We start from the raw sequence: 20,479 nt of genomic DNA on the forward strand, positions 1-20,479 counted from the left end.
GTGATATGACTTATTTGAATGACATTGTTTTTAATCTTCTCAAAGACGTCGAGCCTCGTAACCTTTCCGTTGATGTGCAGTGTAGTTTCTGACGGTTTGCGTGTGTGACACCGTGTCCCTTTGAGTCTTAAGATGTCTCAGCACGGCTGGCCCGGCATGTTGGAGACAACTCCTACCGGCTTGCACGAGCCAATGGTTCCATTTCTAGGAATTTTGTGAGCTGGTCTATGGCACACTGACAGCTTGAAATTGGACATGGTGGGAATATTCATACCAGGGAAATAGGCAGATGCTACAAATCTGGGCTTCCTTTGTCTCTTGAGAGCTGCTTATTGAACATTTATCAGCAAAGCACTGATTGCCACTATCTGCTGGTTGACTTAAGCTTTCTTCCGCCCAGGAAGATTGATTATTAGAGGCAAAACCTCCCGTTGTGTTTGTGTGTACCTGTCGTGTTAAATCCATGCACGTTCAAACCAGGAAGTCTGACCCAACCCCTGAAGTCAGACCTGACCTTGGAGCATGCACGGACCAACCCCCCCAGCAGCACGCCCGACTATCTGACAGAAGCTTTAAGAATGAAGAGGTCACATCTCAGGCGTTCTGCCAGCAATGGTGAGCATGGTGATGGTGACAAGGCCACACGTAAGGAAAAGCAGGAGGGAGAGTGTGGGATTTGCTTTGACTCAGTGAGATTGGGGCTTCCTGTGCTGGCTCCGTCCCTACGAGGTCATGGAGAGAGGACAGGGGTCCTGCAGGTCCACTCTGCCCTTCTAGAAAGTAGCTTTCCTAATGTGGACAGTGGCATCTTCCCAGGCTCCCATGGGGCCCACCTCCCTGAACTCGGAGTCATACTGAAATCTTTTGGATACACAATCTTAGAAATAACAGTTGCGAATGAGGAAAAGCCCATGTCTCACCCGAAAAGCTGGCTCTGTTGCCTGTGTCTGTCTTCCTGCCTGGTCTTCAGCCACGTTTCCTGCCTGGCTCTTCCTGCTGTCCTTGCAGACCTCCGCCGGGAGCGCGGCGGGCCCTTGTCGCTGTGACCCCGAGCTGACCCCCTTCCTGTGTTGGCTGGCTCTGAGTTCTACTTTAGGCTTGAATGTTTTAGAGTCTCGGTATATTGGGTATCACTCTGAAACCAGAGTGTGCTTCACTGTTTGGACATGGGGAAGGGTATTGTTTCTCTGTCTTTTTGTTTTGTTTGTTCTTTAAAATCTGAACATACCACTTCTCCTTTGACCCCTTCTTTCCTTTTCCTGCAAGTAAGCCCTGGGTTCACACCTTTCCGTTTCCTCCCGCTTTATCTTTCTGTATGGCTATCAGTTTTGGTCTCCTTAATTTGGGGGAAGTATTGTGGTCAGGCTAAAAATGTTGAAGTATTTTTGTTCCTTTTTTTTAAAATCCTCCTTTTTTAAAAAGGGTAATTTTATCAACTTCCAGGTTTTCCTTAAGGTACAGCCAAGAATTCTTTCTGCTGTTGAGATGATCTTTTCAGACATTTGCGTGTTGCCCTCCAGGTCATGTTCCCGGGACCCTGGTCTACAGAGAGAAGGAAGACATGTATGATGAGATCATTGAGCTGAAGAAGGTAATGTTTCTGTCTGTCCCTTGCTGGTTTTGGATAGCGAGAGCCTTCTGCAAGGACAGCTGGGACAGTCAGGGTCGGTGCTGACATGTCTGCACGGAAAGAACATGAGCGTCGAAGGGACGCCCGAGTTCGAAGCCGGGCCTGGTGCCTTGGAAGTGGGGTGGCCCACCTCACACCAGCTGCGGGAGAAGCCTCCCCCGTGTGTCGGTGCCGTCTCTGCTCTGCTCCCGCAGCATGGCAGGGAGTCAGGGGAAACACGGGCTTGACCTCACAGTCCCTCCGCACAGAGATTTGGCGTCGGGTAAGGTCACTGGTGTCGTTGTTATCAGGAGCCTCCCGTGTGTGTGTGTCTTCTGTGTGACCCGGACGTTCCACGTGCCCTCACTCGATGGAGTTCTACAGGAGTCTGAGGGAGCGCACGCGGTTAGCCGGTGATGACCTTGAGACTCAGACAAGGTAGTAGTCTGTCCAAGGTCAACCAGTAGCAGAATGAAGACTTCCACCAAGGCCATCCGCCTCCCAAGACCAAGGCTGCTTTTACTGCCCTGTGCCATCTCCCACTCCCTGATGTGCGAACTGCACTGAGATGAATCACCGTCATCTGCGTCACCCTCACCATAACCACGACGGCCACACTGTTCTTTCCCGCCCTTACACATTCTCGTGCCCCTAGAGAACAGGCCAGGGATCGCTCCCTTCCATAACCTTAGTCTCTTTCTAGCCCCACTGTCCCCTCCAGCCGAGCCGTATCGGGGGGACCACGGCCCGTCTGGGCACCAGAGGTTAAACAGGGTGTGGGTAGCCAGCACCCCCAGGGCACGGCCATATAGTGAGGAGCCTGCAAGGAGCAGGCTGGTCTGGGCCGCTGTGTACGAGACACAGTGCTTTTGTGTCGGGCCAGACCGGATGCTCGGATGTCAGGTAGAACCAAGAGACTGTGCTACCGTGGGAGTGGCCCAGCAGTGAAGGTGCCGCCCGTGCCCCCATACTCCCTTGTCCTCAGAAATTGCAAGCAAATGTTGGGCAACTGCTTATCGGCGATATGGTGGGGAGAACCCTTATTTTGAACTCTGCATCATCACTGCAGTAGCACTCTTGGATCTTCTTCGGGCTAGAAGTGGGTCCCTGGGAAAAATTGTACTGACTTTATTCAAACTTACCATCACAGGCATCTGGAAAAAATCAGCCTAGGCTTCTAAATGCAGAGAGAGGAGAATTTCACTTCCATGACTCCGTGGCTCTGGGATCTTGAGCATCAGAGTCGTTTTTCTATGGCAAATTTTGCCTCAGTTTCCTGTTGAAAAATGGGGACCATAAAGGTGCAGTTTCACAGGGTAGCTATGAAAAGTTCAGCAAAGTACCTGTGCGAGTATTCCACCCCACGCCCAGCACTCAGCCAAGGTCCCAGGGTGTAGACTGTCCCAGGGATCCCGGCCCTCAGCCAGGGTCCGGGGCTGTAGACCGTCCCAGGGAGCCAGGGAGCCTGGCACTCAGCCAGGGTCCCGGGGTGTAGACCATCCCAGGCAGTGGCAGAGGTAGCACAGTCCCCTGCACCAATCTCCCCCACCTGTCAGCACAGTATCAAAACTAGGACGTGGACACGGGCGCCGTGTGCATGTCCAGTTCTGTGCCATGTTACCACATGTGTATAGTCATGTACCTGCCACCTTGGTCAACATACGTGCTGCCCCCAGGCTGCCCCTCAAGCTGCCCCTTTGTAGTCACACCTGTCTCCCTCCCCGCTCACCATTCCTAACTCCTGGTGACCACTGACGTTTCTCCCCATCTCTATAATTTTGGCATCCGGACGATGTTCTGTACATGGAATTACACAGTATGTGAGTTCTTGAGATTGCCATTTTCCACTCAGCATCCTGCCCTGGGAGCCTTCCAGGGTGGCCCATACCAGGGGCTCCTTCCACCCAGCCCTGGTCCAGCTGTATCCTTCGAAGTTTGATGTTATACTTTTTTGATGTGCTAATTCCCTGAAGACCCTTTGGCCCATGATTATTTGGAATTGTGTCGTTAAGTCTGAGAGTGTAAAGATTTTCATGTTGTTTTTGTTGCTGACTTGTAGTCTGACTCATTGTGGCCACAAGACACACCTCGTGTAGTTTGATTTCTTGTGTGTCCAGGTTGGCCGCGTGGCCCGGGCAGTGTCTTCGCGTCTGTGCTATGGGCCTGGGTAGAGAGTGTGTGTGCTGCTGCCGGGCAGGGTGTCGTGTACAGGCCGTCAGCCCGTGTGGGGTGGCAGGGTGAGCTCCCCTGCACCCCTGCTGGCTCTCTGTCCAGCTGCTTGCTCATCGCTGAGGGAAGGGTGTTGAAGGCCCACTGTGCCCGTGGGTCTGGCCTACCCTCCAGTTTTGTCACTTGTTGGGTGTATGTGCGTTTAGGGTTGCTGTGTCCTCGGTGGATTAGCCCTTAGGGTCACTGTGTGACACCCGTGTCTGTTCTCTGACATCCGCTTTGTTTGATACTATGGACCCACTCCCGCTTTCACTGGTCAATGTTGCAGTGGTGTCTCTTTTTCCATCCTTCTATTTCTGTCTCCTATCTCACTACGTGAAAATCAACACAATTGGTCATGTTTCTTTAATCTACTTTGCCGGTTTCTGTCTTCCAGGTGGTTTGTTTAGATCATTTATATTTAATGTAATTTTTGGTATATTAGGATTTAAGTCTTCCATTTTATTTGTGTGGCCTCATTACCCCTGGACGGTAAAGACCTTACCCTCCCCTAGGGCTCCTCCGACCACCCCTCTCCCCCAGCAAGGAGGGGGCAGGGCGTCTTGCTAGGGCCTGGTGGGGGTGGGGGCTGGGCTCCGCGCTCAGTCCTCGCTGGCAGGGATGGGGCCATGCTCCCCGTTCTGCAGGGTCTGCCCGAGGTGGAGCCGTTATTGTCTGTAAGTTTTCTGCCTGGTGAGGCTCCCCTTTCCTGCTGGGGAGAGGAGGCTTTCCTGTCTGTGCCCGTGGGCTCATCCAGGCTTTGGCTTTCCCCTTTACTCCACTGAGGGCATGTGAGGCACAAGGGGGGACTCTGCGGTTGTCTCTTGGGTCCGAGCTAGTCTGCTTCTTCTCTCCACCTTTCTGAGCCTCATTATGTTTGCCTCCCATATAGTGTCCAAGGTTTCTCACTGTACAGAGCAGGAGGAACAGGGAACAGTGAGTGTACCCCCCATTTTCAGAAGCAGAATTCCCATGATACGATTTCTTCTCCTTCCCAATAACTGTGCATGAACTGACTTATTGATTAAACCCTCACCAAGTGCCAGGAATGTCTTGTGCCCCAGAGCGCCACTGGCCAACCGCGGGCACGTCGCCAACCTGCCAGGCCTCCCCCCGCGGGTGCATGCTTTGAGTCGGCTGACTGGTGGTGGTTTTTTTCAGACACCATCTCTCTTCTGGGACACCACAAGTGCCCGGAAAGGAGAAGGGTGTTTCCAGGATAGCTGGCTAGTCCAGCTGGGGGCTGATGCTGGAAGCTGGTTGACCACTGGCTGACCGTGTGGGCGCTGCCCCCTGTGGCTTGTGAGTGCTGCTGAGCCTCACGCGCTCTGGGGTTCCACGGCCTGGGAGAGAGCTTTTTCAAGTGAGGACATGAAAAACAAAAATGAAAAATATCCTGCCATCACCCTTTCATAAAAGGGTGATGTAAGTCCAAACGAGGCAACGGAAGAGGTTTCCAAGTACAGGGCAGCTTGGGATCGAATCAGCTCAGTTGAGTGGGAAATTGACTGCATGGTCTTTTCTCCTCAGTTCACCACAGATTGGTGAAAACTTGTGAGGCCATTGCTCTGATCCCCTGGGCCCTAGCAGAGGACAAGGATTTTAAGTGGACGTTAGTTAGCCTTTGACGAGTCCTAGCGACACATGCTGTGACAGACGCAGGCTCACTTGGCGGTGCCCACAGGACTCCTTCCCGTGACATGCAGCTGTCCTTCCCCCACGACACACACAGGGCCCTGACTGGGCACCGGGCCATTTGCAAGGTCTGCTCCGACTGGTGTTTCACCTGGATGTTCGTGTGCACACGTGTGTGCACGGGTGTACGTGTGTGTGGTTCTGTTTCCCTTCAGTCATTGCACATGCAGAAAAGTGATGTGGATCTCATGAGAACAAAGCTTCGGCGCCTAGAAGAGGAAAATAGCAGAAAGGACCGGCAGATAGAGCAGCTGTTGGACCCATCCCGAGTAAGTTGTGGCCCCGCGTGGCGGCGCCCGGCCGCGGGCTGGGAAGGCACAGGCTCCATTCCTCAGGCTGTCGGGGGGAGAGGCCGCGCCGCCCGTGTCTTCATCTCTCCGTCTGCTTACCGCAGGGCCCGGATTTTGTTCGGACTCTGGCAGAGAAAAGGCCTGATGCCGGCTGGGTGAGTACAGTCGCCGGCAGCACAGATAACCTCCCACTGAAATCTGAGTTCCAAACAGCCCACGCTGGAGGGTTGCCTCTCCTCTAACGCAGTCGTACGAGAGGATTGACAGAGAGCGAGGGCCCAGAACTGCCCAAGCCCAGTCTCCACGGAGCCGACTCAGAGGGCTTACCAGAAGATGCTGCGGGCGCTCTTGGGGGCGCTGGGGAGGCTGAGCGGGCTCCGCGCGGGGCAGGAGGTACATTATAGGGCACAGCGGTCCCAGTGGGGGCGTCCCCCGCCACACCCGAGACACACACATTGTGCTGAACCAGTGACGCTGAGTGAAAACAGAAACCAAGCGGGATTGGATTAACCCTACGGCCTCCACGCCACCACTGCTGTGGGGCCACACCGCACGTAGAGGACGGAGTGAAGCGGGGGACGGGCAACAGCACCATTCTGTGACCAGTGCCATGGCGGGAAGCCCCCGCGGGTGGACAGAAGTGTATCCCCACAAGCCTCCTGAGTCCGGGGAGCAGCTTTACTTAGAAAGGCGACATGCAAAAAGAAAACTGGAAGGGTTGCAATTTTGAGATCGTTGAACACAAGGAATTAATAACACTAGTGAGGTGATTATTGGGTTTGGTGACCTCAAAGTTATAACAGAACCCCTGAGATGACAGCGGGAACTGGATCCGTGTGACGGGGGAGCGGGGTGGATGTGAATTGGTGCGACAGAGTCGTCTGCCCCGAGCCTGGAGAGGACAGGTGCTGGCCTGCACGGAGAGCAAGCCGTCGGCCCCGCGTTGAGTGCTTAAAGCCTGGCTCTGCCCCTGCGACCGCACAAAGGAAATACTTTCAGGGCCTAGAACACATCGAGTGTTTCCGCAAGGAAAGCATTCTTAGTTGAGTAGCAGCTCCTAGACCTTGTGTAGTCGTACGTGATCTCACTGGATTGTTTTGTGATAGGGACCCAATCCCCATGTTCTAAAATCCGGAAACAGGTTAAGAGATTCGCCCAGGTTGGTTCGGAGTGAGCCCACAGGCCCCGTGCAGCCAGGCAGCACCTGCCTGGGTCCCCACCACTAGCCCGCGGCGCACACTTGAGTGAAGACGTTCCCTTGAACTGCCACGGGTAAGATGATCGGAACCGGCGTCGGCAGGCCTGGGAGCGCGCGGACGTGCTCCGAGCCGGACACTGCGTTTGGGGTCGGCGGGACCGAGCCGAGGAATGGTCCGTGAAGTCGTGCCCGTCGTGTGTCCAGTGCTGCTCTCTTTGGGCTCTGTCTGCGGGAGAAGATCCAGTATAAAAAGCCTTTCACACAAGGGTGTTTATAGCTGCCCAACTGGAGGGGGACACTGAAGAGAACCGTTACAAGTAGAATAACACTACATTAAAATACACCTTCAGAAAAAATTTTTTAAAGAATATAAAACAGTATGGCTATGTTCAGAAACGTCTGTGTGGTTAATTTAGGTGAGGATCTAGAATTATGTAAATGATGCATACCGTAGACGAAGGGCTTTTTGCATTTTTATTCTAACGCTGTGGGATTTTTCTTTTTTAAGATTTTTATTGATTTTATTTAGAGAGAGTTCACGTGCAAGCAGGGGGCAGGGCAGAGGCAGAGAGAGAATCTCAAGCAGACTGCTGCGCTGAGTGCAGAGCCTGGACGTGGGGCTCAATCTCACAACCCTGAGATCATGACCTGAGCCTGAACCAAGAGTCAGAGGCTCAACCAACTGAGCCATCCAGGCGCCCTGCTGTGGGTTTATTATTATTATTATTATTATTAAAGTTGATTAAAAGACAATCTAGATCCTCGGGAATGCACTGTTCCTACTTTCATACCCGCTGCCAAATCGCCCCTCAGAGTCACTGCATCTTGTGATTGGACACTTGTGCTGGTCACCATCTCCCCTCAAGAGACGTTTGCACGCGTGCACGAGGAGGGCTGGATGTCTACTGATGGCTTGTTTGTATTAGCAGCTTAAATGTCCATCAAGAGAGGGATGGGTATCTACACCAAATGATCGTACTGTGTAAGAATCACTGAGATCTGTAGGCACAAAAGGGATAGACGCCAAGGCCGTGTGTGGTGTGAAAATAACAACTTGCAGACTGTGTGTGGTAGGATGCCATTTCTGCAAACACAACAGACTGACAGATTGTCGATGGGTACACATCCCTGTAATGAGGTCTAGAGAATTCAGATTCAGTTGGGAACAATATTTAGTTGAGAGGAATAAGGTGAAGGAGCATAGTTCTGTCTATAATGTTTTAATTTTTTTACAAGAAGATGTATTCATGTATTACCAATATGATTGAAAATTTGCTTAAAATCCAATTAAAAAGTTGTTTGGCTACTCAAGAAGAAAGAAAAGGATAGTCTTCCAGAAGCATAAGGGTGCTATCTCCCAGAGTGATACATTAATAGAAGACATGAGGTGGACGAGCAGTGGAGGGGGCTCCTTCAGACCTCTGTCTGCTCTGCTCACCCCAGGGGAATACTGTGGACGCAGTTGCCCGGGGCGGGTCAGGGTTGGGGATCTTTGTATCTAGTGCTGGTGGTGCCTCTCGTCTCGGAAGTGTGGAACGCAGCCGAGCGGAGGGCTCTGCACCTGCAGGCACATCTCCTGGCCCTGCCCGCTCCCACCCGTGCCACCCTGCACTGAGCCAGTGCGACAGTTGGCCCTCTCTTCGCTGCACCTAGAGACTATAAAAGAAGCCATTGATTAAGGGGGGGGGAGGATGTCTGGGTGCTGCAGGGTCAGCTGGCAGCCTGGGGTCAGGACCGTCTGAGTGTCCGGAGGGAGGGGGAGGTCGAGGACACGGAAGCAGTCAAATTGATGTGCTGGCGTTCGATTGGCAGGTTGTTAACGGGCTAAAGCAGAGGATCCTCAAGCTGGAGCAGCAGTGCAAGGAGAAAGACAACGTGATTAAGTACGGACGCGCTGGCGGGGGGTGGGGGTGGGGGCAGCGGGTTCTGGAGGGTCACCGAGGCCTCGCCCCACCGTCCGCGGGCTGGAGCCAGCACGCGTGTCCCTCGCCTTGCCTCGTCTCTAGTACCAGTGTCTGCTCTGTCTGCTCAGACCGCAGCTTCAGTCCCCACCCCACCACCCTCTGTCCCATGTCCCCTGTCCCAGCTGCTTCTTTGTACTAACCCTTGTCCAAACGTCACCGGGAATGGTATCCTCCCTTCATCTCTTTTCCTGTCCCTGGTGCATTTAAGCAACGCTTTCTCTCCTCGGTCTTCTGAGGATCGCCTGATGATGTGCCCTGGGTCTGTGGTCTTGATGCCAGCCCTCGGTGCTAGGAAGCCAGCTGCCTGCCCTGCTCCCGCGGCGTCCTGGTGCTGCTCCGGGGTGGCTGCGCACGCATCCCCCCAGTAATGTAATGCAGAGGAGAGTCCTTCTGTTGCCCCGGTCTCCCCTGTGTACAACAGCCTCCTCCTGCTGGGTTTCTTGCTGAAACTGTCAACTGTGAACATTTTGATTATTTGCTGATTTCTCCTGTTTCAGACTCCTGAACTCTGTAACTGTACTTTCATTTGTCTGCTAGAGCTTTTTATGTGAAGTCTGTGGCAGACTGAGGGCGGGGAGAACGGTGCTGGTGCTACGGGAGGGAAGGGATGCTCCCCTGCCCACCCCCAGAAGCAGCTGTTCTCACCCCGGGGTACTGGGTCCTTCCCAGTCACTTCGCGTCTTCCCAGAAAGCCTCCTGCTTAGTAAGGAATAGCTTTAGGGCGTCTGTTACCGCACCTGGAGGTGGCCGGTCCAACACGGAGGGGGTCCTGAGGATGGGAGAGGGTCCTCCTGTGGGTCTCGGCGCAAGTCCACAAGGCTCCCCACCCAGCCCGCTTCTCTTGCGAAGCCCTTCCTTGGCTGATGTTCCGGGAAGCACTCTTGTCCTTGGTCTGCCCTGGGGGTGCCAGCACGCCGTGTTAACTCTGAACTTGGGTTTCTAGCAAACTGCAGACTGATATGAAGACCACTAATTTGGAAGAGATGAGGATTGCCATGGAGACTTACTATGAGGAGGTGCGTGGCCTTCTCCAGGGGGTGGGGGCGGTCATCCTGCTGCACCCTGGGGACCCTTAGCTTGCACGGGAATCTCAGCAACTCAGTGTTACTTGCAGCCACTAGGCAGAAATCAGGAATCTGATTACGGCTTTTTTTCAGGGGATGTCTTCATGCTCATTTTCTATTGTAATGTGCTTTAATTTGGTATTTACAGATTCATCGTCTCCAGACTCTCTTGGCAAGCTCTGAAACTGCAGGAAAGAAGTACGATCATGTCCTCGGGAGCCACGTTTTGTGTTTGGTCCTAAGAGTAACATAGGCGTTATGTGGGAGGGGCGTGCACTGCCCTTCTCTTTGGAGCCAGCACCTGTGTGGTGTGTTCGTGGCTCGAGTGCACGTGTTTCCATTTGGGACAGTTACACACATGCCCTCACAGTGGCCTCACGGCATGTTCAGCTCTCCGCGCATCGAGTCCTTAGCTCCTACTACGGAACAGCTTCACATACACTTAGCGCTGTTGTTGAAAGCAGGCCTTCCTTTTCAAGAAGACCTTTAATACCAAGTACAAAGAATACGGGTTCATTTCCCCAAAGGAGTTTCTTAGGAGAGACATCAGGGTTTCCTGATCTCGAAGATTCCGTTATCACAGATTTGGCCAGGTCGCTGGCCTTAGCACTGAGCTGCGAACGTGTATCAGGCGTTCCCCCTGTGCCAGGCACAGCCTTCCCTTTTCCCTTTTGGGGTTGGCAAGCTTTTTCTATAAAGGACAGTTGATCCTTGCTGTTCCCAGGAGGTATGTTCTGTGAAGTGTCCCCCAACACAGACCTGCTTGAATACGGAGCCATCACCCCTGGGGGACATGCAGAGTAGGTTCCTGCGAGCCTCAGGTCACAACATCATCACCTATCCTGTTTCTGTGTGTGTTTCTGGTTTAAAGACAGCTTATTTAGTAGATATTGCTGATGCCTGGAGCAGCATCGCACACATGTGCTTTCTCGCGATTAGGAACGCGGGGCAGCCCCTGAGCATTGTGCTGAAGGGGGCTGTTTTAAACCATGAGACCACTGACAAAAGCGCAAATGTGGGAAAATAGCACTCACTAGATGGTGGAGGTGCCGCTTGGGGGGCACGTGGGGACTGCAGGGAAGGCAGAGCCCACCCCCACCCCTACACCCCGCCAGGAACTCGCCTCTCAGGCTTTCCGCCCCTACCTGTGTCCCTGGGCGACCACGAAGGCACCCCAAGTATCGATTCAGGGGTTACAAATAAGTTTTAGCAAGTAGGCAAATTGGCAAATACAGAAATTGAACAGTGAGGACTGGCTGTATGTTAGACTTTGTGGGATAAGGAGCAAAATCATTCTACAGGTATTTATGTAACGACAGAAAGCGAGTTCTCACACACTTTCTAGTGATGCGGTTTAAGATATATCACTAGTATCAAATACAGTATTTTGTTCCACAGGCTTACAAATGAGGATGGAATCCAGTTTGGGGGATAGCAGTTTGCTTCCTGGGGGCTCAAAGTCTGTGTTCCCTATGCGATGCAAATACCTGTAGAAACCACTCTGAGCCAGGGACAGGCTGCCGTGCGCGCACCCCTCTTTTAAGGCATTTATGAAGCCAGTTTAGGAACTCAAACCTAGCCCTTGGCTTTGTTACTCCCAGGACTCCAGGGGAGAAGAAAATGGGCCTCAAAAGGCAGAAAAAAGTGAGCAGCGCCCTCCTGAGTTTGTCCCGGAGCGTCCAGGAGCTCACGGAAGAGAACCAGAGCCTGAAGGAAGATCTGGACCGCGTGCTGAGCAACTCCCCCACCGTCTCCACCATGAAGGGTACCGTCCCTGGAGCCACCTGCGGAGGGACGCTCCAGGAGAGGCCGCATCTCGTGTTCTCTGAGGGAAGACGCGGGCGGAGGCTGTGGGAGCGTCCTGTCCGGCCCCCGAGGCCCTGGTTCAGCCGCCACAAATGCAGACACATACTGCCAGGCGACATTAAGATTTTTTCCAAAATCTAACGAGCACTTGCTGTGTGCCAAGCACCCTTCCAGGGAGTGGGGCAGAGTAGGGAACGGAAGCAGACACCCCTCGTGGGGGTGACATCGTCCTGGAGGGCACGGGTCAGGTGGTAGCAAGTGCCGGGGAGCAAAATGCAGAGGGAAGACCGCAAGTGTCGGGTGCAGTGGGGTGTGCACCTGTGAGTAGGGCTGTCAGGGACAGGGCAGCTGACAGAGCTGGGACAGGTGAGGGACAGCCAGCCCCAGAGCCAGCGTGCCCCGCCTGTGGCGGCAGTGGGAGGGTGGTGGCGGTGAGACAGAAGGCACGGGGTTAGGTGCAGGACAGGACCGTGGAGGCCGTGCTCAGGCCCCTGGGGTTTGGGCCGGGGGGAAAAGACCAGCTTCTGTGCTGAGTGGACTGTGGGGAGACGGGGCTTCTGCGGTATCCTCGCAGGGGCTGCTGACGACCCGGAGCAGGGTGGCACCGCGGGGCTGAGAGGTGGCCGGGTTCCAGATACCTTTGGGAGATCAGGTGCAGCCTCTGAGGGAAGGGAGGAGCCAGACTCCAGGGCTTTTCTCTGAGTGGACCGAAAGGATGGGTGTCCCTTACTGAGGTGGAGGTGACAGAGAGGAGCGGGTCTGGGGCAAGGGAACGGGTCCAGTCTGTGGTGTGGAATAGGGGTCCAAGTGGAGACAGGACATATCAGTGAGTTCAGGGCGGAGGCTTCGGCAGGTGGTCCCCGGCCAACAGAGGACCTGGGTGGGATTCAGAGCACCCGTGAGTGAGTGCAGCAGAGGCGGGCCTGGGGTGCAGCCCCCGACACGACTCGGCAGTGCGCAGAGGGTGACCGGTGAGGGTGAGCCCACAGCGCAGTTGCCGGTGGCTGGCGAGGTGGCCGGCGGAGCTAGGAGCACCACGGAGGGAAGTGCTGGGAGGAGGGAGGCGGGTGACCTTGAGAAGGATCATCTTGGACTGATGGGGCCAGGCCTGACAGGTAGAATCAGAACTGGATGCTCCACTAGGGACAGCGCTGCGGTGTGGGGGACAGAATCCTTCGCAGGGAGGCACTCTTTGGCTTATAAGGACCTGCCAGGTGGGGGTCCCCCGGCTTTGCTGCCGGCTGTGGAAAGGGAAACTCGCAGGCTGTGCTTGAGATGGGTGGTCCGGGCCGAAGGGGCCGTCGGGGTGGTTGTGTGAAGTATGTCTCTTAAAACCCTTGCCTCCGTCAGGTTACGTGGAATGGAGTAAGCCCCGGTTGCTTAGACGGATCGCAGAGCTGGAAAAAGTGAGTGGTGCGCCTCTCAGCTCACCTGTCCTTTCGGACCACAGCCGGTGCTCAAGGAGAAGCCAGGCAGCTTCTAAAGTGGGGACAGAGACGAGTCCTTTGCTCACAGGACACTCAGAGTGAAAGTGTGAATGACTAGCGGCCGTCTACCAGACGGCGCCTGTGCAGACTTCTTGCGGGTCTGGACGAGACCCACGAGCTGTGCCGTTCCTGTCCCCGGTGTCAAACGGGGTAAAACCACGGTCGCGTGGCACGTGGTTTTGGACTCCCGTGTGTGACCGGGGATGGATGCAGGTGATCCTAGAGCCTTTCAGAAACCCAGCCTGATGAGTACGTGTGGGCTTTCTGCCGACGGTCACTCACCAGCCTGTGGATCTGAGTCCTCAGAAAACTCTGTCCATCTACCAGAAGACTGGGGAGATTTGAATTTGCAAATTTGATCTCACTCCTCTGGTCAGTAACCAACTGGACTCTACTGGAGTTGGTCAGAAGTGTCAACAGCTTCTGAGTAGCCTGGCAAAATCATGAGAGCTGCCCCCTTGTTTGGCTGAGCAGAGTAAACCTAGAGGGGAGCATTAAACAAAATAATTTTACATATTTACACAGCATTAAACACCTAAGAAGTTTTTATGTATTGTGGGTATTTTGAAAATAAAGCTCATTAGGAAGAGAGTCAGCCGGGGGTGGCTCAGAAGTACCGCGGGACGGTGCTTTCTTGGCTGGGACAGGGGCTGGCATCAGGCAAGCTGCAGGTGCTCCATAGCTCTTAATCAGCACAACTGGATTATCGCTTAGGATTAAAAGCATAGAGATTGGAAATTTCAGAAATCCTAAGGAAATACTAGGGTAAATGAGCACCAAGGAAAGAAGCTTATGAATTTTCCTCCAGTGGGCCCTGTGTTCTGTTTTATGAATGGCACCTTGCCCCCCGCCTGCACCAGGCTGGGCTCTGCTGGTGGGGTGCTCTTTGCTTCCCATGGGGGGCTCTGCTGGCAGGGTACTCTTCTCTTCCCACAGGGGGCGCTGTTGGAAGGGGTGCTCTTCACTTCCCCGAAAGGCTCCCCTCCCGACGGGCTCCTGTGAGGTGGAGCTGTCCCAGGGTTGTGAGGTCATACGCGGTCCCATACCTGTGCTTGGGATAAGTTTCCCTCGGTCACTTGTCTCTTCCTTGGGTTTCATAACCGTAAAGTAAAATGAGAAAGAACGTCTAAAAAATGCCTGTGTTGCCTCTAGAAAATAAGTGCGATGGAAAGCCCCAAATTACACGCTTCAGAAGTGGTCAAGTCAAACGCCGTGGTGCGCTCTGCGTCCAGCTCCACTGTGCCCAGGCAGCCGGGAGGCGACCGGCAGGATGACAGCGAGCGTCTCCGGGGGGCTGTGCAGAGCCTGAAAGGCGAGCGGAACGCCCTGCAGATGCAGCTGCAGGAGAAAGAGTAGGTTGCGGGGCACAGCCGGCAGCTCATGCCCCTGGGAGGGGGTTGTGGCTAGAGTCTTCTGGTGAATTCGGGGGAAATGCTCAGCTCCTTGTAGTAATTGCTGCTGTAGTTTTATGTGATTCAGAAACTTTCTAAGTCTTGTTTGTGAAGTAGAAGTCACTTTAGTGGTAAAAAGAAGACGTTAATTGACCATATTACATCACTGAAAGAAGGGGAGGTATCATTTAAATCTGTTCATGCTGAATTCCAGAGCGATTTCCAAATTATTTTTTAGAGAAGAATTTGCTTTCATTGATTTGTGTAAAGTAGATAGGCCATCAGTTAGATCTTAGGCAGAGTGGTTTAAAGAGTCAGCAATATGTTTATGACTTCCAGTCTAAATGCCAAATAAGACCTAAATGCTGTCAAGTGTTCAGTGTGACCCTGAGAGTTTGAAAGGCAAAGTCTCCAGATTTTCCTTATTCACTGTTTGTTCTCTAGTGTCTTGATCTGTAGCCTGTCTCCTCCACTGTTTACTTGTGGCTTCTCTAGTTGCAGTTCTGTCATGAATAAGCCAAACCCATGTGTCTTCTGAGATGGGGTTTATCTCTCAGAGTATGGCCTGGGGAGCCAGTAGCCTCAGCATCACCTGGGAGCTGATTAGAGATGCAGAATCTAGGCCCCGCCCACCTGGGAGCTGGTTAGAGATGTAGAATCTAGGCCCCGCCCACCTGGGAGCTGGTTAGAGGTGTAGAATCTAGGCCCCGCCCACCTGGGAGCTGGTTAGAGATGCAGAATCTAGGCCCACCTGGGTGCTGTTTAGAGATGCAGAATCTAGGCCCTCCTGGGTGCTGGTTAGAGATGAAGAATTTAGGCCCCGCCCACCAGGGGATCTGGTTAGAGATGCAGAATCTAGGCCCCGCCCACCTGGGAGCTGGTGGGAGACGCAGAATCTAGACCCCGCCCACCAGGGAGCTTTAGAGACGCAGAATCTAGGCTCTGTTTACCTTGGAGCTGGTGAGAACAGAATCTAGGCCCCGCCCACCTGGGGAGCTGGTGAGAGATGTAGAATCTAGGCCCCACCCACTGGGGAGGTGGTTAGAGATGCAGAACCTTGTCAGACCCAGATCTCCTGAATCTGACTCTGTGTCTGATGAGGCCCCCTGGCGATTCATGCGCACATTCAGGTCTGAGAAGGACTCCCTAGCGGACTCCTCGCCTACTAAGTTCTCTGCTGCCTTCCGTTTACAGCAGAGGAAAATCCTTTCACATTCCACCTGTTCTTACTCTTCCAATCCAAGTGCACCTATGTGAATTGGTAGGTTCTTTGTAAGAATTAGTGTTTCATGAAAGGTTTTCAGAATTGGACTAGTCATTTTGATCATCTCTTCAGCTGTCACCTGGCATGATAGGAGCTTCCACTTATTGAGCCCTTGCTCAGTGACAGACACTCTGTGGAACACTCAAGGTGTTTCGTCTGACTCATGAGATTAAGGAACCTTGAAAAGTGAGGTCACACAAGAGTGAGCAGTGGAGCTGAGCTCAGACTGAGGTCTCCTCTTGGAGTGGTGTTCTTAGCCACGTGCCACCTGTGGGTCCCAGGAAAGCCCTGTGGGAAGCAGTTTAGTTGGAGGTCCTAGGTCACCCCCCCCGTCCTTGATGGCTCAGATCAGGCAGCAGCCCCATGCGGCGTGGACAGGACCCTCCGAGCACTCATCTCAGGGATTATGTACCAACTGTGTGACTGTTGGGATAATGCAATATTCCAGCTCGTCTGGGGTTGCACCTTGTCTGCGTCTCCTCACCCCTGTGTCCTGGGCACCTAACAGTTGGAAACACGAATATCTGGAGGAACCACGGCTGGAGTGGCAGGCCTGTCGGGTCTGTTCCCGGCTCTGCGTGGTGGTAAACGAGCGCCTCTGTCCATCTGCCCCCCTGTCCATCCACTGTCATAAGAAAGGAAGTTGGGTGTGTGATGTTTTCGGAAAGTTCTTCCTGCTCTGTGATCACTGGAGTAACTTTGTTCTCACAAACGCTGAAATGTCTCTGGTTCTGTGTGCTCAGGTTGGAGGTCAAGCAGCTGCTACAGACCAACGCTGACCTGCAGCAGGAGCTGGAGCACGTGAAGGGAGGCGAGGAGAAGAGGCGAGGGACAGAGGAGGCTCTGAGGTGAGTGCTCCCAGAGTCACAGGCGGTGAGATCACTGGATTCCAGGCGCTTCTCGTCCTCCCTCCGAGCGGCTCTGGAGCGGTTTTCACACGGCTGCCCCAGCCCGACACCCTGCGGCTGCTCTTCATGTCCTGCAGAGTAAAAGTCCCAATTCTGGGAAAGGGCTCTTCCCCACCAGGCTGCGGTTTGCCTCTGCACGCACCCTTCGCTGCTGCCTCCCGGGACGGCGCCTCCCGCACCTTCAGTGTCGTTGCTCACGCCCCAAAAAGGGGAAAGAGCCCCAAGCCCATCAGTTGAGGCAAGATAAGAAACGGAAGTATGTCCGCGCAAAGCAATAGAAAGGACTATAGGTCTGACACACGTGACAGCGTGGGCGAGCCTCCCACACATCACTCCACGTGCAGGAAGCGGACAGGAAGGGCCACGCACTGAACAACCCCAACACGTCGGCAAAGTCACAGAGAGGGGTGCGGGGCGGGGAAGCGGGAGGGACGGCTGAGGGGCACGGGGCTCCTTCGGGGTGACGGGAGAGTTCTGGAGACGTTCGTGACGGTGGCACGATGCCGTGAGTCCATGGAAACCTGTACTTTCATCCTGGACGTTAGTGGCTTTTACGTTGTACAAACTTCACCTCAGTGAGAAATGCCCCCAAAAGTAAGAATGCTGGGTGGAAATATTCAGCACTCAGATTAATGAGGAAGACACAGATTGCTGGAACGAATAAGAATATTTATTTTCTGGAGAACCGTGACTAGGTTTTGTCGGAAGGCGGGACTGAAGGAGACAGAAGGGGCAGGTGCACAGGGAAGAGCTGTTCTCCTGTCACCTTTTTTTTTTTTTAAAGATTTTATTTATTTATTTATTTTGAGAGAGAGAGAGAATGAGAGAGAGCACATGGGGGAGGGGTCAGAGGGAGAAGCAGACTCCCCGCCGAGCAGGGAGCCCGATGCGGGACTCGATCCCAGGACTCCAGGATCATGACCCGAGCTGAAGGCAGTCGCTTAACCGACTGAGCCACCCAGGCGCCCTCTCCTGTCACCTTTGACCCCTCAGCGAGGACGCGAGTTGTATTTGCTTCCATTCACACTGTGCACTGAGAAGCCCAAGTGGTGCTGCCCGTGTCACTCCTGCCATCAGGATCTGCCTGGTTCTTCCCACGTGCCAGAGGCGGTGGCGGCCCGGGGTCCTCTGGCCCTGTCCCTCCGCAGCTGCCAGCCCGGCTGCTGACACAGGCCACAGAGCATGGTCCCACGGTGGGGGACCCCATGCCGGCGGAGGTGCAGGGGGCTGGTAGCGGGGGCCGCACGTCACCGCGGGAGAGGTGGCCTTGGCAGCCCCGCAGTCGGCCCTCCCTGCCATCACATACAGATGTGGGCCACTGCGTGATGACGAGTAAGACGTCATCTTTTCCCTCCCACTGTAGAGAGGAAATTCAAACCCTTACGAAGAAGTGTCAAGAACTGGAGGAAATCAGGAGACAAGAGAGAGACGATCCCGCGGAGAGGAGTCTTGAGGTATGGCTCAGCTGGGTTTCAGATTTCCTGCGTGGGCGCCGCGGGGCTCCTGGCCAGGGCGGGACGGTTCTGTGGGGCCTGTCCCCCAGCTCTCCTGACTCCGATGGTGACAGTCCAGTTCCCCTTTATCTTCCCCTTGATGTCCACAAATTGGGGTTCTGACCTGATCAATTGTCAGTTAAGTGACTTTTTTGAACGAGCGTTGGGGTCTTAGATAGTGAAGCTGAGTGAAGATCTTCCCCAAACTTCACATATGCAGAAAGTCTAATTGTCCAACAAGGGGGTGTCCGCTTGTGGGTGAGGAGTGACGCTGCGTGAGGACCTCCTGCCCCCCGCCCTGTGTGTTTAATGGAAGCTTCGAACTGTGATGTCGACACGGCCTGGCGGGGGGAGCGCTCGCTCCAGCGGGGCACCTGCTCGGGGCCCCCATGCCTGCCACTGAGCTGTGCACTCTCCCAGGTGTTGAATGAGTGTGTGGCGAATGGCAGGCTCGAGGCAAGAGGTCAGGGCGGGCGCCCGCCCTCCTGTGCCCGTCCCCTCATGGAGGCAGCTGCAGCTGAGGTGGCCTGTGTGGCCGTGAGGGGCTCCTGTGGCACCACTTTCAAGCCCTCTGGCGCCCGCGGGCCCGGTGGCACGTGCACTTGGACGTCTGGTGGCTCCTTGCTAATCCTGTTTCCCAGTTGATGGGGTTTCTCAGATGGTAGGTGCAATCTACTAACACAAATAACAGAGGTGTTACAATCCTGTGGCTACCGTGTGCCCCCACAGGACGCCGCCACGCAAACGTGTGGTAGATAGCGCCGAGCTGGTAGAGGACACACGGTGGCCTCTCCGCAGTCCCTTTGCACGAGCCTCTGTCTGTCTGCTACCGATGTGGTAATACCTGGGGGCCCAGCAGGATGGTGGGGCTTTGCCTGGCATACACAAAAAGTTCTGTTGCTTCAGAAGGTGACTTACTGTTTTACAGCAAGTGACCTGACAGAGACGGTCACTGGGGCTGAGTTTCTGCTGAGGGCAGTGCAGGAATCGGGGCTGGCTTCTGGCTTCGGAGGCTTACTTGCTGGAGTCTCCACTGGGGGGCTCTTTGACTGCAGGACCCTGTGTGTACTTGGAAACCAGGGAAGAGCTGAAAGTCGGGAATCTGGAGAAGCCGAGGGGTGCAGCTTACCTGGCAGGCAGGGGAAGGCAGGGTCGTGGCGCGTGCTCGCGGGAGCCCCAGAGTTTGCACAGCGGCCGTGGTGCCGCTCGTCCCGCTGACCAAGTGTGAGGGTCGACAGTGTGAGTCCTTCCCGATCCCTCTGGAAACTATTTCTGCTGTGCAGGAAAGCGTCCTGTCGTGTTCTCTGTGGGGTGCTTTTTTGTGGCGGCTTTCCCGCGTCCTGGAGCGAGCCGCTCTGCACAACCGTCCGTCTCCAGGGCCCCCTGCTCCCCTGCAAGCCCATGCCCGCTGTCTGCCCCGGGCGGATGGGAGGCCAGGGCTGCCACGTGTGCAGCAGAGCCGAGCAGGGGCCCCCTTTCTTCCCATGTGGGTGCTCCCCGGGCTCTGAAACGGCAGGGCTCACCCACCTGTGACTTGTCTGTGATCCTGACCCCTGGGAGGCACCCGACAGAAGCCAACGCAGATTCCTCTGCTTATCTTAATTTCTCTGTTCTGGAGACCCCTCCCTGTGCAGAGAGGCCCGTTCGGGGTTCCCGTAGACGCTCATGTGGGAAGGAAAGCAGGCTTCCCCTATTGTCTCTTCGGCGTCCTCCGGAGCCGGAGTCACTGTAGCCCGGTCTCCGTCCCGGGCCCTGACATGCACCCGCCATCAGGAAGGTGGCCCTGGCTGGCAGGCTCCTCCCACACCAGGCCTCACACTGACGTCTAGGAGGATCTGGCACCGAGGCTCAGGCCCCCTTCTCCAAGCACCTTACCGCAAGCGTGCCGCTTTCCCTTAATCCCAGCAATTCGGGATCCGGATCCTCCACTAACTCAGCGCGAGGCACGGCGGCCGTGTCGGTACGGGGCCCCAGTGAACATTCTTTTCCTCAACGGATGACACCCTTAATCACTGTCTCCGCATCCCCAGATGAGTCCCCAGTCCAGTGTATTGATTTTTATTGAGACATGTCATTGCAGGTAATAAATTTGGACCCTCAAG

At 54.7% G+C, this 20,479-nt stretch overlaps 1 protein-coding gene across 11 annotated transcripts in view; it reads left to right on the forward strand.

Moving 5' to 3' along the window:
* The window catches only part of IQCE (IQ motif containing E), a 45,188-nt gene that overhangs the window by 10,724 nt on the left and 13,985 nt on the right, over positions 1 to 20,479 (forward strand). For 6 of the 11 annotated variants that reach the window (XM_073886348.1, XM_073886349.1, XM_025863795.2 and 3 more), the window contains 12 exons: positions 481 to 615; positions 1,521 to 1,591; positions 5,668 to 5,781; positions 5,907 to 5,957; positions 8,813 to 8,883; positions 9,908 to 9,980; positions 10,177 to 10,226; positions 11,630 to 11,793; positions 13,185 to 13,240; positions 14,474 to 14,673; positions 16,720 to 16,824; positions 18,248 to 18,338. In XM_073886348.1, coding sequence (XP_073742449.1) covers positions 481 to 615; positions 1,521 to 1,591; positions 5,668 to 5,781; positions 5,907 to 5,957; positions 8,813 to 8,883; positions 9,908 to 9,980; positions 10,177 to 10,226; positions 11,630 to 11,793; positions 13,185 to 13,240; positions 14,474 to 14,673; positions 16,720 to 16,824; positions 18,248 to 18,338 — 1,181 coding nt within the window. Of the gene's footprint in view, positions 1 to 480; positions 616 to 1,520; positions 1,592 to 4,709; positions 4,754 to 5,667; positions 5,782 to 5,906; positions 5,958 to 8,812; positions 8,884 to 9,907; positions 9,981 to 10,176; positions 10,227 to 11,629; positions 11,794 to 13,184; positions 13,241 to 14,473; positions 14,674 to 16,719; positions 16,825 to 18,247; positions 18,339 to 20,479 lie in introns of those variants that run through there. The other 5 variants (XM_073886350.1, XM_073886355.1, XM_073886356.1 and 2 more) reach the window with 4 other exon arrangements.

Source organism: Callorhinus ursinus, unplaced genomic scaffold, assembly GCF_003265705.2.
Source record: "Callorhinus ursinus isolate GAN/ISIS: 27379988/994484 unplaced genomic scaffold, GSC_fseal_2.0 scaffold70, whole genome shotgun sequence".
Lineage (NCBI taxonomy): Eukaryota > Metazoa > Chordata > Mammalia > Carnivora > Otariidae > Callorhinus > Callorhinus ursinus.